Source organism: Lissotriton helveticus, chromosome 10 (genome assembly GCF_964261635.1).
Source record: "Lissotriton helveticus chromosome 10, aLisHel1.1, whole genome shotgun sequence".
Lineage (NCBI taxonomy): Eukaryota > Metazoa > Chordata > Amphibia > Caudata > Salamandridae > Lissotriton > Lissotriton helveticus.
The window spans coordinates 748403624-748421558 of NC_136071.1; the positions used below are offsets into that span (position 1 = coordinate 748403624).

Here is a 17935-nt window from a genome sequence, read left to right on the forward strand (position 1 = left end):
CCTAAAACTGGCTGTACAATCCCTAGTTATTTCGAGGATTGAATACGGTTGCACCACGTTAGCGGGTCTACCGAAAACTTCCACAGCACCACTAAAAGCCTGTCTCAATGCATCGGCAAGACTGATCACGGGATCGAGGAAATTCGATCACATATCTCCTCACCTGAAAACACTAAACTGGCTACCCTATGAGGCCAGAATTCAAATGAAGATGGCTTGTATTACCCACAGAGCAGTTCACTACAACACGCCGAGATACCTTGCCAAGAAAATTAAGCTATCAGGAGGCAACAGACCAACTAGAAGCGCTAAAGAACTGCTACTGAGGCCTGCCTTTTTCCGTAAGAAAAAGACCTACGACCGAGCGTTCTCTGGAGCCGCCCCCAGAGTCTGGAATTCAATACCTCCGAACATCAGGAAGATTAAAAATCCGATAACATTCAAACGTGAACTGAAGAACCACATGATGAGCAAATACCTTTCATAGAAAAGCGTACTGATTACTGATGAGAATACCTACGCCAAAGAGAGTCGGCCTCGACTAGAACATCCTGAAGATCAATTATCTGTCAACTGACTGATCTCATGTTTAAACTTTGGCCACACACTTTACTACTACCTCAAACCTATGTGATCTGATATCTGTAACTCACAGACAATACTATATACCCTCTACCTCACTTTGTTTTATTGCCTAGGATCCCAGATACATGGCAACACTTTTTACTCCTTAATGCTATTTACACATGTTATTTGCACTGTTATGCTATATAACCCTACCTCACGCACCTCCTAATACTAATTGGATAGGCTGAAGAACTCTTACTTATAATCTCCCTTACAGCTTATCGCCTTATACGTCATATATATCTGTTGTTACAATTGTCTCCATAATGTCTGTAATTTATACTACATGTGAAGCGCTCTGATACCCACGGGTCTTGTCCGCGCTATACAAAACTCTATAAATAAATAAATAAATAAATAAATAAATAAATGCCTCATACAAGATACTTATCCTCTAAAGAAATTCTGTGAAACTAGTTTCCCATTCATTCACTTCAATCGTAGCACCAATATCCACCTTCAGCCAGTGAGAGTAGGAACTTTTAATTTTTAAGGGCTAGAATGGAGCATTGGTTTTGTTGGCCTCTAATTCCATACAGATAAGACACAGATGCTAGGAAGGGGGTTTCTGTGGGCAATTAATTATCTTAATATTCAGAAATGTGCATATTTCAGAAGGGAATACTTCACACTGAATGAGGCATGCACTGTCCGTGTTTGTAGCCAAAACACTGGACTAGGAAAGGAGCTGGAGACAGTGTGGTTGGATTTATGAAAGTGTCCGCAAATGTTACCAGCAAGGTACACACCTCAATTTTCGATTCATTGATGGCCATCTTCCTGCTTCTATAAAAGCTACTGCCAATAAGGGGATCAGAAGAAAAATATTACATGGCATCAGGGTATGGTGGGAACATCTAATAAAACTACCAGTGAGTGATAAATGTGACAGCACCATCTCTCAACTCCATACCAAGGACAAGGACTAATAAAACAAGCATTGCTAAAGCATTGCCTTTGAAGATACTTGTTTTGCAGGTACCTATAAGAAGACGCAAAATCTTTTTTTTGTGTTTTTTTTTTTAACTTACTGATTCGAGTTGGGTCGATAAATAAAAAGGAAAAAACTTGCAAAAGAGTTTACTATTAAAGGCATGTAAAGTGAATCAACATGGGGAAGCTTACATGGGGGGCTGAAATCAACACAGGCGCAGTGGGTGAAAGCAATAGGGGGTGAGAGGGTGAAAGTAACGGGGCGCAAGTGGGAGGAAGTAACAGGGAGCAGCAACATAGAGAGCATAACTAAGGGAGAGAAGCAAAAGAGCAAGGGAGCAACATAGAGCTGTGGGGGGGAATCACATTGGCAAGAAAGCAACATGTGGTAGAGTGCATAACAGAGTGGGGCAGGGGAAATTCACACTGGCAAGAGAGCAACTCAGAGCACGGGGAAGAGAAGCACAATAGAGAGACAACTGGAAAACACATGCACTATAATGGAGTGCCTAAGACAACAGAAAAAACATGTTCCCTAAAAGTGAGCAGTGGGAGGACAAGTACATTCACAATGCTCCAGGGATGAGACAAACACAAGATGGTCAAGGCAAACCATCGAATAAGAAGGACAATTAAAGTGGCAGTATAGTTAAAGAATGGACAGACTGCAAGCCCCTTTAAGTTCTTGGTAAAACCACAATATGCCTTGTGCAAGCAGCTGTAGTGGGGTATGATCATGTGCAGCAGGACCCTTGTGGTCCTCGATGGACTCCTTACAATGTTAAGCAATCACTTAGGAGGTACTTGGATGTGTCTGGATGTCGTCAATATAGTCTATGGTGTACTGCGTTTAGTTAAAGGTGGCATGGGAAGAAAATGACGTGTATTAGAGCTCCGTGTGTGGTGTGGTCATTTGCATGCTCCAGAGCTGGGGTGGAAGCGGCAACTGGGGAAGAGTAGAGGATACATGCCACGAATAAACAAGACTGTGACCCCTGAGTTTGCAGCGGTCTAGCAAACTGTTTTTTGGGGTGCACGTGGTACGCATGAGCAATCTACGGTTGGGGTATGTGGAGTCAAAGCACAGCTCTAGCTCCTGCAAGGCTCTTGAAGAAGGTGAAGGCCCTCTAGAGGAGCACAGTCAGAAAGCCCGGCAGAGGCTACTGGTTATGCTGAAAGAAGAGGTACTGTGCCACAGCATAACAGAGCGCCAAATGACCATACATAGCAAAAAGTTAAAAGGCAGCGAAAGCAAGGTACGAAGTGCTAAATACCGCGACAGCCAGGTGCGGGAAATCGCTGAAGGAAACGACAACCAGGTATGATGCACAAAGTTGAGAGCAGTGACGAACATGCGCCAAGAAAGATGATGCCATACCACAGCAGCCTGGGCGCGATGACCAAGATGTAAGCACACAGCTAATGTTTACAGAAGGAACAGGTCTAAGTAAGCAGCAACCATCATCAAGACAGCATATACTCTCAACGCCGGGAAGTCCCAACACAAGTTATGTGTGGATCGAAACATTTGATGACTTCATAGATGCTGTAGAAGTAGATGAAAAAAAGATCAACTACTTACAGAACCTTGGAGGTGATGGAATGGAAGTGAAAAAAGTGAATACCACAAGCTAATGAAGAATTGCACCGTTTTATAAAAATGTTTTTTTTTTAAAAACACATTGGAAGCCAAGTTCAATCCAATGCTGAATGTAGACTACGAAAGGTACATTTTCAACCAGGCAAGACAGCTAGCTGGTGAAACGATGGCCGAGTTGGTCGAAAGTCTCTATACCATCATCAAGCACTGCATGTTCAGTGAATTCAATGAAGAAGAAGCCATTTGTCTCAGAGTCATCAATGGTTGCCACACTGATTCATTCAGGCGATGCATGCTGAGGAAGACACTCAGTCTAGAAAAGGAACTCATGGCTGCAAGAGCTGAGGAACATGCAGATCCAAGGGCTGCTGATATGGAAGCTGAACAGCCCAGAATGAATCCGCATTGACCATGAAAAGTAAGCTGAAACACAAAGTGGAGGCCCATAAGACAAGGTCTCAGAGTATAATTAAAAAAAAGTGTTTTGAATGCGGATTCGGAAGGTAAATCTCTTGCCATTGGACAGATTTGTAAAGGCTGTGGGAAGGAAACCCATTTCATCGGTTTGCAAGAAGAAGAGAAAATGGGTGCCAGAAAGTTCCAGAAGCATTCAAGACACACCATAAGGCCAAACCGCATCATCAACTGAGGCAAATAGAGACTAAACAAAGTCGATAGTCACCAAATTCATCTTCCATAGGCTCTTCAACGTCATCATTGAGTGACAGCGAAGAAGTTGGACTTTCAATGGTGATGTCGACCGCAGAAAGGGATGACCCTGTAGAACTGGCTGCTTGCAAAGGAATACACAAGTCAAAGAGAGATCGCCAAGTAAAGTTACCAAACTCATTTGGTAATTGCCCTAATATCACGCTAAAAGGTGAATGGCTGCCCTATAAATGTTATCATAGACAGTGGTGCATTGATCAATACCATGCTGGCAGAAAAATACAACAAATTGTCTCCGGTACCACACCTAATGCCATCGAAAACAAAAGGTGTACACATGGGCTGCTTCTACGCCATTACAAAGACGAGGGTCATTCGTAGCAACCATGAGGCACAAGAAAATGGCAGGACAAGCAGCAATTCATGACCTCCAAGCTACGTCGTTTACTCAGTTTCAGAATTGCTGCTGACATGGGACTGATCTTAATCAATTACAACCTCAATACGCATTCTGAAATAGTAAGTAATTTCCCGTTGTTGTTTCATGGACTAGGGAAACTTAAGACAATCAAGGTGCAACTTCACATTAATTATGACATTTGTCCTGTTGCTCAGTGATACCATCTGATTGCTTTTCATTTACAGAGGGCCATTGAGAAAGAACTAGAGGAATTATTAAAGCATGACATCATGGGTTTCGCCCATAGTGGTAGTGTCAAAAAATGACAGTGGAAGTGAAGCGGGCATTTGTATTGATATGCGCCAGGCCAACAAAGCAATCGAGAGAGAAAGACACCTTGTCCACACATAGGCGTGCTTACACAGCTTAATGGTGCCAAAGTCTTCTCCCATCTTGATTTGACCAAAGCATACCATCAACTCGATTTGGAGAGAACTGTAGGTCTATTACTACTTTTCCAACCCATGTTGGTTTGTTCAGATATAAAAGACTCGGCTTTGGTGTGTTGTCGGCCGCAGAAATCTTTCGGGAGATCATTCACTGAATAATTCAACTTGTCACACAAGCTTTTAACTACAGTGATGATATAATAGTGTTTGGGGCCACACTAAAGGAGTATGACAAAGCTCTAACACAAGTATGCCGTTGAATCGTAGATGCAGTTCTTAATGCAAAAAAGTGCAAGTTTCACAAAACCAAACTCAAATTATTTGGGCATATTTTCTCTGAAGGAGGAAGGACTCCTGACCCTGAAAATGTACAAGCATTGTCATCCACCTGTCCCCCTCAGGATGTAACCATGCTCCAATCCTTCTTACGATTCAGAAAAGGGGGTGGTGATGAACAGAGTGTCTGAATTAAGCAGACCACTCTTACCCAGTCCAAAGATCAGGGCTTGATCCATCACCGTTATTTAGCTCACTGCCCCATCCCAGCTCAGAACCTGGCTATATGCAAATTAGTCTGTCCCTGGCCCAGTGCATCATGGGAACAGGGCAGACCAAACTACCAAGCCAATTCTTCACCAGAAAGGAGACAAGCTTCCGGGGACCGGTTTCTGGCATTTCAGCCGTCGTCGGCCCGGCTTGCTTGAATCCTGATGGAGCAGTGAGCAAGGGACTCATGTCTGAGTATACCCTGCCACACCTATAGTGGCCAAAAACGATTCAGAAAAGGGGGTGGTGATGAACAGAGTGTCTGAATTAAGCAGACCACTCTTACCCAGTCCAAAGATCAGGGCTTGATCCATCACCGTTATTTAGCTCACTGCCCCATCCCAGCTCAGAACCTGGCTATATGCAAATTAGTCTGTCCCTGGCCCAGTGCATCATGGGAACAGGGCAGACCAAACTACCAAGCCAATTCTTCACCAGAAAGGAGACAAGCTTCCGGGGACCGGTTTCTGGCATTTCAGCCGTCGTGGCCCGGCTTGCTTGAATCCTGATGGAGCAGTGAGCAAGATGTGAGTCCCTTGCTCATTGCACCATCAGGATTCAAGCAAGCCGGGCCGACGACGGCTGAAATGCCAGAAACCGGTCCCCGGAAGCTTGTTTCCTTCCCAGTGTAAGAATTGGCTTGGTAGTTTGGTTTGCCCTGTTCCCATCATGCACTGGGACAGGCGCTTGGTAGTTTGGTTTGCCCTGTTCCCATCATGCACTGGGACAGGAACAGACTAATTTGCATATAGCCAGGTTCTGAACTGGGATGGTGCAGTGAGCTAAAAAACGGTGTTGGATCTAGCCCTGATCTCTTGACTGGGTGAGAGTATTCTGCTTAATTCAGAAACTCTGTCCATCACCACCCCTTGTTGTTAAACCAATCTTTCTTAGGCATGGCCAGCTACTGCTCCGGATACATTTGTGATGCTGCCACAGCAAATTTCACATTAAGAGTTTACAAAAAGGAATAGTCCCTTCCAGCGGTCCTCTGAATGTGGCCAATGCTTCAAGAAAATCAAACATTCAATTGAAAATGCAACTGAAATGGCCTTTTTTTATCCAAAGTTACATACTGCGATCCTTGCTCAACACAATGGACATCCAAATCCTTAGAGAAACATTCGGCCACATACATCATTGTTGCCGTTTGCGATTTCTTAATTGCGAAAATTAAGGAATCGCAACTAAGAAAATCGCAAACGGCTATGCATCAAGAAAGCGCAATTTTTTTTGCGATTTCTTAAATTTCCTTAATTGAGATTCACAATTTGCTAATCGCAATTAAGGAATCCCTTCCCATTGATTCCTATGGGCCTAGAGGCCCATAGGAATGAATGGGAAGCCATTCTCATTTTGCGATTCACAATTAACCTTTTCCATGCTAATGACAAGGTGAACTCGTCATGAGGCACACTGGAGCTGTGCTCATGACAAGGTCAGCTCGTCATGTATAATGGGAAACATCAAAGCTCAGCGCAGGAGGGGAAAACCCTGCAGCAGCCAAGGTGTTAAGGAATCGCAAAATGAGAATGCTATTTCAAGGGTGCAAGGGGGAGTCCAAAGGACCCCCCCTGCACCCCTGAAATTTAACTTTAAGAACATTGTTCACACACACATGCACCAAGGGCATGTGTGTGTGTAAAATGAAACTTTGAAAAATGCACAAAAGTGCATTTTTCAAAGTTTTCGTAAATTACCATGAAGGTGAATTTCATGGTAATTTACCTCTCCCTATTTGCGAATTCACAATTTCTAAAGTGTGATGCATTGCATTTAAGAAATTGCAATGCAATCGCAATTTAAGAAAACGCAACATAATAGCGATTCCTTAAATTGCGAAAAAATAAAAAAACATGATGCATCCCAAAAAAGGAAATTGCATTCGCAAACGGCCGAATTTTGTGATTCGCACCGTTTGCGAATGCAATTTACCTTGATGCATGTGCCCCATTGTGGCTTATGCCGGCAGAAGTCTATCTCAGATTGAATATGCCTATTCTCAGCCAGAAAGAGAGCCTGTGAACATTTTCATGTGTTTCTGTAGGGAAAGCATTTCACCCTTGTCACTGACTACCAGGGGTTGCTAATCATTTTCAGAAATTCAAAAGCCAAAATACCCCCTCGCATCGAGAGGTGGGGTGTGCAAGTGTCAGAGTATGATTACACTTTTGTGCATAAACCGGGGAAGGATTAAAACCCTACAGATTACTTCTCACAAGTGCTATTACAGTGTCACTGTGCAACTTCTAAAGCAGCTGAAGCACATATCAATTTCATAGTAAATTCTAGCACCCCCGCAGCTTTATCCATTGAGCAAATCATTGCTGCTACTAGGACAGAAAGAGAGATGCTTACACTAGATCAGTGGTTCCCAAACTTTTGACTCCTGAGGACCCCCATTGAGTCACCACTGGAAGCCGGGGACCCCCAAGCAATTTGTAGGAGTTAAATTTCAAAATTAAAACAGTAATTCGAAAAAATACACACGTGTGCACAAAAACAAATACTCAAAGTACTAAGGATTTTGGGGCCAGATGTACGACTATTTCGTTTAGCGCCTCGCAATTGGCGACACATTGCGAGTGGCAAATTGGGAGTCGCTAAATGAAATGTACAACAGTGTGTTTAACACTGTTTGGGATTCCCAATGGGGTCGCAAATTGCGAGGTTCATTAATATTAATGAGCCTCTCGCAATTTGCGAGCCCATTGGGAATGCTAGCCCTCCCAGGGAGGGTGGCCTGCTGGGCTCTGCAGGCCACCATGTCTCGGTTTTAAATAAAGCAGTTTAAAAAAAAATGCAGCCTGTTTACCATCCATTTAAAATAAAAAAGAAAATGAAACGTTTTCGTTTCATTTTCTAAGGGCAGGCAGAGGTCCCTGGGACCACTGCCTTCCCTTAAAAAATTATTTTGCATGCATTTGCAAAGGGGGAGGGGTCCCTTGGAGACTCCTTCCCATTTGCGAATGCATTACCATCTACTTGAAGTAGGTGGTAATTGCGACTGTTTTGTGACCGCAAAACATTTGTACATGGTTTTGAGACTCCCTATTTGGAAGGGAATGCCCCTTCCAAATAGCAAGTAGCAAAACCTATTTAGCGAGTCTCAAACAAATTGCGACTCACGAAATAGGCTATGTACATGGCTCAATAGGTTTTTGCATGCATAAACGGGTTCGCTAACCCGTTTGCGCACATAAAAACAGATCGAACATCTGGGACTTGGTATTTTATATTGAAGTAATAGCCCCTCTGTCACATGTATTTCATTTGTTTTATAGCATCTCTCATACCATTGTAGGATGTCCGATTACTTTACATCTCACACATATAGAGACATTGAATCATACATGTAAATCAGTGTGTATATAAAATGTTTAAAGAGTGCTTGGTCTGGAAAAGCACAAACTCAGGATTCAGAACATAACACAGTGGCTAGCACTGACTTTAACATTAAAAATGCATTTCCACCCAAATAAATCTTTTTAGCAGCATCAGGATAATGAATTACTGGGAAAAAATATAAGTTAATAACTGGTACCATGCAGTTTGCAAGCAGCTCTTTGATGATCCCTCTGCTAGATTATGATTGTCACTTATGAAGTGCACAGTAACAAAAGAATATCTGTGACAAAAGCAGTAACCACGAACCTATGCACATAAAATACTGCTTTTTAAGATGCATAATACACGTTCTTTGCAGTAGGCACATTAACCCTCTGTGCTACATTAGTTCAATCAAAGCTGCCACTGAACAAAACTCTCCTCAGATCCAGCAGCTACATTAATCACTGGCATTCTCTTGACACTTTTATTGTTGCTGGAAGGCTGCTAATTATACAAGAAACGTTTCTGTGCTTTTAAAACGGTAGCCTGCGGACCCCCTGGGAATGTGTCACGGACCCCTGGGGGTCCGCGGACCACAGTTTGGGAAACACTGCACTAGATGATATCCTTGCAACGCAATTATGGAGAAAACATACTTTACCTCTCACAGATAACGTTGAATATAAAAAAATCAAACATGTGTAGGAAGAACGTTCTGTAAAGCAAAAAGGTATTTAAAAAAAAAGTTTGAGAATTGTCATACCTGCAAGCTTGAGGAAACAAGTCATGGAACCAGCACACAAAGGACATTGTGGCATTGTCGCCACCAAGAGTCATCAGAGAAAGATTATGATTTCCTCGTCTTAATGAACGCCTTGAGAAGGAACTGAAAGCATGTGTAATTACTTATCGCCACAACACAGCATCCGATAAACACGTCTGACCTTCCTAAACAACCGTGGGAGAAAATTGAAGTACATTTTTTTGGACCCTTAAACAATGACCATCATCTCATGGTAGGTACTGATGAGTACTCATTGTTTCCCTTAGGGGAAGATTTATCAATGACCACCCATGACAAAGTCATCGAGAGGCTGGATGATATTTTTGCTGTGTGGGGTGTTCCCTCCATTCCCAAGACCGAAAATGGTACACCCTTCAGCAGCAAAGACTTTAAGGACTTGTAGTCGCTTGAAAGTCAAGCATCAGAAAAGCACAACTCTCTGACCACAGCCAAACAGCATTGTTGAACGATTTATGGACACCTGAAAAAAGTGGTTCCGCACGCTGCACTCAAAAGAATAAATCTCAAGTCAGCCTTATGTCCAGCCTTTGTGCCCATCGGTCACCTCCCCATTCTACAACAGGTGAAAGCCCTGCCACCTTGTTGTTTGGGAGAGCCATTGGGACAAAGCTATCACAATGCACCATGAGCCAAGTAAAAGATAATAACGAGATTCATGTCAGAGAGACTTCTCGCAAAAGCAAAATGAAGGCATATGCAGTAAAGTGCAGATGCGCTTGGGACACGATTTCGAAGGAGGAGACTGGGTCCTAGTCAAACAAAAACAGAGATGCAAGACTGATGCTCAGTTGAATGCTTATCCATTGAGAGTCATTGCAAGTAAAGGACATATGGGGACCGTTCAACGTCCCAGAAAGTCCATTAAGAGAACTCATTACATTTCAAGCATCCGTCTTTATGTTCGACAATTTCAGAACTTACAAGTGAAACAAGACCACCTGATTGCCCAAGTCAAGCATCTGAGTCTAAATCTATGATGGCAGATGACAGTGGAGCTCCTTCAACTTGTTCGACTTGATTTGGAAGATTGATGCAAGCACCTCTGCAACTCATTGAGGATCTCTAATGTATATATGTTGTCCGTACTTTTCATTTAACAAAGGGGGAGATTTAGTGTTCTGTGATCAAGTGCAGGAGGACCCTTGTGGTCCTCGAAGGACTCCTTCCAATGTTACATAATTACTTCGGAGGTACTTGGGTGTGGTCAATAAAGTCTATGACGTATTGCGTTCAGTTAATGGTAGCATGCCGAAGAATTAAGACGTGCGTTACGGAGGTACATATGGCCATTGGCATGGACGCGACACCAGGCAGCTGTGCTGTCTGGTAGGCTTGACCTAAATAGGCTGAAAGTTGTCAAACCATTAAAAAGATCTTGTTATCTTTGACAGCAGAGTTAAGAAGAGCACTGCTTAAGCGAGCAAGCAAATGCACATGATATGGTGTTTTATACCAGTGGCACATAGGATAGAAGGAGGGTTCAGGCCATAAACTTCCCCACATAAAGTGAAAGGTCATGAAGTTGCGTGCTGGAGTGGCATGAAAACAATACTTATGATTCCTCTCAATTAGACAGAATGCACAGAATACCACTAACTAATCTAAGCATTACCGCTCCCGCCACATTACATTAAAATGTAATTCCGATTATATCTATGTCAAAAGTAACCTAAGCATCTGTTTCTACCCGTAGGGCGGAGATGCTTACACTTGAAATCCCGGCTGACATCTCGCTTTCAAAACGCAAATACTAGCTCAAATATTTTACACCCAAACACTGCTCTGTTTCACTAACTTATGGGAGCCATGAACAATGAGATATTATTTTACGAAAGAATACTTGGTGAAAATGTGATCATGGGTCATCATCACATAACCAGGAAGAATGCTTTGTACACTGATGACTTTGCAACGTTTACTTGAAAAGATTGTATGTAATGAAACGTGTGAATCGCACACACTACGCCCTACAGCAGACACACTGATGCACAGCACAATGCAAGAGTAACAGTGCCACAAAGCTACCCCCCTCCGGGGTATAAAAGTGCTTTAATGGGATTAAAAGATGGAAGTATAAAAGTGGCACAGGAAAAGAAGAGAAATTAGGACTCCTTCACAAAAGTCTTGGCATATGCAGTTAAGGACATGGTCTAACAAAACATGTGAACTAAAATCCTTGGCCTGACACATCACGACACCTCACCAGTATATGGGTGCCCATGAATCCTATATTCAAGTAGCCAAACGTATTAGCCAATAACAAAAGCACAGACCTAAACAAGTCAGACCTATTGAGTTTGCCAGTAGTCGTTACCAGTGATTTTGATTTCATGGCGGATAAATGAGTAACAACAATATTGTTACTAATCTAATTGAATATGTTACAATTCTGAAAATATTAGATTGTGAATAAAATCTGAACGTACGAGACTGGGAATTTAATAATACAAAGGTCTGCTTAAAACAGTGTCCTAATAAATGTTTCAGTCGCTCCTGCTTTCCTCTTTACTTACCTTTGCCATAATTATGCCCTTTTTATCCCACTTCTCCCTTTCTGAAGCCGCTTCATCTGTTTATCACACAGTTCAGCTCCTTGATCAGCGCCCTGATCCCATCAGAAGCGGCCGCTCCTCACGCTGCTCCCTGCTCTACCTGCCGCCTGGTATCGTAGCGCTATACCGCCATACTGCTGTCTGCTACCTCGCCTTGCTCCCACAATTGCTATTGCCTGATTGATTATCACAATTATATCGTAGTGCTAGATTGCCTGATTGTTTATTAATTGCTAATCATAATTATATTGTAGCGCTAGATTGCCAAAGTGCACTTTAACATTCTTTTCAATTGTGCTGTGCTGCCTGTAGAATCCATTTGTGCCTGATTGTGCCAGTGCCACTGCCATTTGCATCGCGTTTATTGTGACTGTGCCCCAATCCTGTTTCGATTTTGGCTTGCTGCCATCTTGTTGTTGTTGTCGTGCCTCCCTGCCCGGATCTCCACCCCGCTCCCGCCTCCCAGCTGCTCCTCCCTCGCCCCTCCCCCTCCACTATCCACATATGACAGATGCCTCCACGCGCAGCGGCTGCGCCAAAGGTAAGCCCGTCCACGCCTGGACCGCGCCCAGCGCCAGACCACCTGTCCCCCGCAAAATCCACTCCACCCGCATAAAGTACGACGCTGTCACCCTCTCGGCACTCAACCCGGGCCGTCTCCCAGACTGCTACCAAGCCGCCCCATGACACACCCATGGACCCTTCACCTGCCACTCCTGCAAGTTCGCCTGCATCAGGACCCACACCAAATCCGCAGACTCCAACAAGAGCTCCGACACTAACCACCTAAAGTGCATCCTACTCAACACCGGCTCGGTCCACAGACACGCCATTGAACTCTGGAACCTACTCGACACTACATCACCGGATGTCGCCTTTCTTACAGAAACATGGATGAACGCCTCATCAGCACCCGACATCGCCATAGCCATCCCGGACGGCTACAAGATCATCCATTATTTTTAAGACGCTGACTTTGACCTTCAAGGCCTTACACTCTGGAGGGGCGAAGTATCTCCAAAGGAGATTGTCTTTTTATCATCCGGCCCGGGCGCTCAGATCAGAATCACAGTTTCTGGCGGTTGTACCGCGCGTCCAAAAAGCTCGCATCGGAGGTCGCTCCTTTGGTCTGCGCGCCCCCCAGTTGTGGAACGCCTTGCCGCTGTCACTCCGTGGCGCTACTAGTCTGTTGGCCTTCAGGAAGGGTCTCAAGACGTGGTTGTTTACTTTATAGGTCCCCTTTTGGTTTATTTTATTTCCTGCTGTTTTTATTGTCGTGTTGTGTTACTTTCTGTAGGTCTCGCTGTGAAAGCGCCAGGATACTCTTTTTGAGTCGCTGCGCGCTATATAAAAAAAAATAGTAACATAACATAACATAACATAACACCTGGAAGGACCGCACCAACCAAACAGGAGGCATCGCCATCATCCATAAAAACACCATCCGCATCACGACCAGTACCGACGACAACCTCACGTCCGCCGAACACCTCCACTTCCAGATCCACACAGACCCCAAGACCACACTCAGAGGCACCCTCATCTACAGACCACCAGAACCCCGCACACATTTCAACGATGACATCACGGACTTCATCAGCCCACACGCCCTCCCCTCCGAGGACTATATCTACTGGGAGACCTCAACTACCACCTGGAAAAGAAAAACGACTCCAACACCACCACCCTTCTGGACATCCTGGCCAACCTCGGACTCGACCAACTTGTCAATACCCCCACCCACTATGCCGGACGCACGCTCGATCCAATCTTCACCTCCAGCAAGCACATCTCCTTCAATCACACCACAACCCTCCACTGGACGGACCACAGCTGCGTTCACTTCAACTACAATAAGACCACGACCCACAACCCCCCACAACCTATTCCCCGAAGAAACTGGAACAAAATTACTACCGACCAGCTCTTCACATCGCTTCACCAAAACCCTCCTGCCAAACCATCAGACCCAAACCAAGCAGCCACCAACCTCACGCAATGGATCACCCACAGCGCAGACGAACTAGCACCCTTGAAAAACCATCAAATCAAGCAAGGTAGCAAAAAAGCCCCCTGGTTCAACGACGACCTTAAGAAATCCAAGAAGTTATGTCGCACCCTCGAGAAAACCTGGAGAAAAAACCCAACCACTGACATCCTGACCACCTTCAAGAACGCAACCCGCAAACACCACCAACTGATCCGTTCCTCCAAGAAATCAGCATTCAAGGATCGACTGGACAACAACGCCCACAACAGCAAGGAACTATTCAACATCGTCAAAGAATTTACCAACCCCACCTCCGGCACCAACGACATCACTCCCTCCCAAGACCTCTGCGACTCCCTAGCCTCCTTTTTCTACAACAAAATCGCCGACATACATAACAGCTTTGAAAACCAGCACGGAGACCAATCCACTCCACCCACCTCCGAACCAACCCCCCCCTCTAACAACCTCCTCGCCTGGAACCCAATCTCCACTGAAGACACCATCCGCCTGATGAACTCCATCCACTCAGGATCGCCAACCGACCCATGTCCCCACCACATTTTCAACAAAGCAGACTCCATCATCGCACCCCATCTCCGAGACGTCATCAACTGCTCCCTCAACTCCGCTACCTTCCCGGAAAGCTGGAAACATGCGGAACTCAGCGCCCTTCTGAAGAAACCCACAGCAGACCCCACTGAACTCAAGAACTACCGCCCCATATCGCTCCTCCCATTCCCTGCCAAAGTGATTGAGAAAGCTGTCAACAGTCAGCTCGCCGCCTTCCTCGAAACCAACAAATCCCTCGACCCTTCACAATCCGGCTTCCGAGCCAAACACAGCACCGAGACCGCCCTCATCGCAGCAACAGACGACATTCGAACACTACTGGACAACGGAGAAACAGCTGCCCTCATCCTACTTGACCTCTCCGCAGCCTTCGACACAGTCTGTCATAGCACCCTCATACAACGCCTCAGCAACATCTGAATACAAGGAAAAGCATTGGACTGGATCATCTCGTTCCTCGCCGGAAGAACCCAGAGAGTCCGCCTCCCCCCTTTTAGATCAGAGGCCACCGAAGTCATCTGCGGCGTACCACAAGGATCATCACTCAGTCCCACCCTCTTCAACGTATACACGAGTCCCCTCGCATCCATCGCACGCCAACACAACCTCAACATCATCTCCTACGCAGACGACACCCAGCTGATCCTCTCCCTCACCAAAGACCCTAACACCGCCAAAACCAACTTACACGAAGGAATGAAAGAAGTAGCCGAATGGATGAAGAACAGCCGTCTTAAACTAAACTCGGACAAAACGGAAGTCCTCATCTTAGGATCATCCCCCTCCGCCTGGGACGATTCATGGTGGTCACCAGCCCTGGGAACCGCACCCATACCTACGGACCAAGCACGTAACCTGGGCTTCATCCTGGACTCCTCCCTCTCGATGACCAAACAAGTCAACGCCGTCTCATCCTCATGCTTCAACATCCTACGCATGCTCAAAAAAATCTTACGCTGGATCCCCACCGAAACAAGAAAGACAGTCACCCAAGCACTGGTCACAAGCCGAATGGACTACGGAAACACCCTCTACGCTGGAACCACAGCCAAACTACAGAAAAAACTCCAACGCATCCAAAACGCCTCAGCCAGACTCATACTGGACATCCCCCGCCAAGCTCACATTTCCGGTCACCTGAAAGACCTCCACTGGCTCCCCGTCAACAAGAGAATAACGTTCCGTCTCCTCACCCACGCACATAAAGCCCTCTACGACCTAGGACCCGAATGCCTCAACACGCGACTGTCCTTCTACACCCCCACCCGCCAACTACGATCATCCAATCAAGCTCTCGCCGCAATTCCGCGCATCCATAGATCCACCATGGGAGGAAGAACCTTCTCCTACCTAGCGGCCAAAACCTGGAATTCTCTCCCCACCCACCTCCGCCTTGTACAGAACCACCTCTCCTTCAGAAAGCAACTTAAAACTTGGATATTCGATAAGTAAATTACACCCCCCCCTTTCCTTCCCCCCCCCCAAGCACCTTGAGACCCTCTGGGTGAGTAGTGCGCTATACAAATTTCCGAACTTGAACTTCTTCATCGTTATCAATCTCTTTAGCTGTATGTACTGTCTTGTATATTCCATTTATGCATCCTTTCCCTCAGACACAAATACCACTCCTCACCGATAAGCCCTGTATATTATTCTTTATTTGCCATCGTCAGCATTTCGACAGCAGCCGTCTTTGACGAAGTTCGCCATAGAATCATGATTAATAGGTAAATGACCATTGCGTATGTCAACTCTGTGGAGAGGCCAAAGATTGGATGAGCATGTATTCTGATCACCGGTAGGACTCAGTGATGGGCACTGTGAGTAACCTGCACCGACTTTAGGCTCAACTTGAGAGCTCTCAATCATGCCCTGTCAAAAACGTCTACGCACAGATCGCGCAGTATGCATTGTACAAGACTTATGTGTTGCACGAACAAAATAAAATACAACAGCATCATCAGTGAAAAGGAAATAATCACAGGTTACACGGACACCTTTACAATGCAGTTTTACGCTCATTGCTGAAAAAGATATACGTGTGGAATTGTAAACACTTTTACACTGTCGTTTAGAATTCTTCCCATTTCGAAACTTGAAGCAACTCAAGTGCATCTTTGGATTTGGTGAGCCACCTAACCACATTATTTCCTGTGCCTCTTGGCCAGTGTTTATTTTATGACAAGGACACGAACAGAAGACTCTGGAGGGACTCGTTTCAATGTCAATTTTTAATGACAGCCAGTGCCGAGCACCGGGAAGACCCGGTCTAGTTGGAGCCCTGGAGTAGACTGACTTATGTGTTTTTCATCTAATGGAACTAAGCATAAGGGAGCCTTTAAGCCCTGTTAATACAGAGAAATGTGAAACCACATGTCCCAGCATGCAAATCGCTCCTGCCTGCAATAGCCACATTCGTGATTCGAAATCAGATGCATTATTTGTACATCTCTAATACAAAAAGCGTTATCTATTAGCAAAGCTATCGTTTCGAGATCAACTACCATGCCCAAAACCCCGCAGTTGTGAAGGAGACTGTCAATGATTAAGCCAACAATATGCATATTTTATCCTTCCCAACTGTCCTACTGACATAACACTCAACCAATGTAGGTAAGGGGACGAATGATATTGTCCCTTTTTGTCCTACAAACCTCCGGCTGAAGAGTTAACCGATAATGGAAGTATGCCCTATACTTGTCTCATAACTGCATCCTTGGCTACACAGGGTAGTTGAGTTCCCGGACAGTTAAATATGCTCTATTTTTACAAACTCCATAGCTGTCACTCACCGGAGAAGCCGCAACCGTTCCAGCGCCGACCGACCCAGGGGGATCATGGCAGGTCTTGGCGTGATACTGAAGGAGGCTGAGCCGCCGTCCCTTCCTCCCTTCTTCGCCGATGACAGGCGCCAGTTCGATTTCACGATTCAAGCACGCAGACTAAACACCGGCAACAATTACACAACCCGACCTCACCCTATCCGCACTCCTCATTGGACAATCTTTCTGAGCTCTTCTTGTGATTGGACAAGCTTCCCGTATGCAGCTCCAGAAATGTGTTCGTACAGAGATAAGGCGACTGGTGGAGAAAGAACATGGAACTAGACAGAGGACCTAATGTCGGCAATGGTTGTTTCTCCTAGAGGACGGGCTCTTATCCTTTTGACTTCTGTGGGCCACTATCAAGTCAATACTGGAACCCAAAACAATACACAAATATATAGACACAAGTATACGTCAAACAAATACATACTTTATGATTAAAAAAATACACCGCACAAATAGAAATTTTGATTTTAATTGGAAGGTTGTAACTTCCCAAATGTAGCTTTATTTCTAAAAAAATGAAATGATATGCTGGACTTTGGCAAATCGACCAGCGCCATATTTACGACTTTAATGGCACAGGGCAGCGCAGCATAGTCCCATTATTGGCAACACCCCCCCCCCCCCCACACT

At 45.1% G+C, this 17935-nt stretch overlaps 1 protein-coding gene across 2 annotated transcripts in view; it reads right to left on the reverse strand.

Moving 5' to 3' along the window:
* The window catches only part of PITRM1 (pitrilysin metallopeptidase 1), a 434374-nt gene extending 416930 nt beyond the window's left edge, over positions 1–17444 (reverse strand). For both annotated transcript variants that reach the window (XM_078663309.1, XM_078663308.1), the window contains exon 1: positions 17267–17444. In XM_078663309.1, the coding sequence (XP_078519435.1) occupies positions 17267–17313 (47 nt within the window). In that variant the 5' untranslated portion in view covers positions 17314–17444. The remainder of the gene's footprint in view (positions 1–17266) is intronic.
* Positions 17445–17935: the final 491 nt, after the last annotated feature.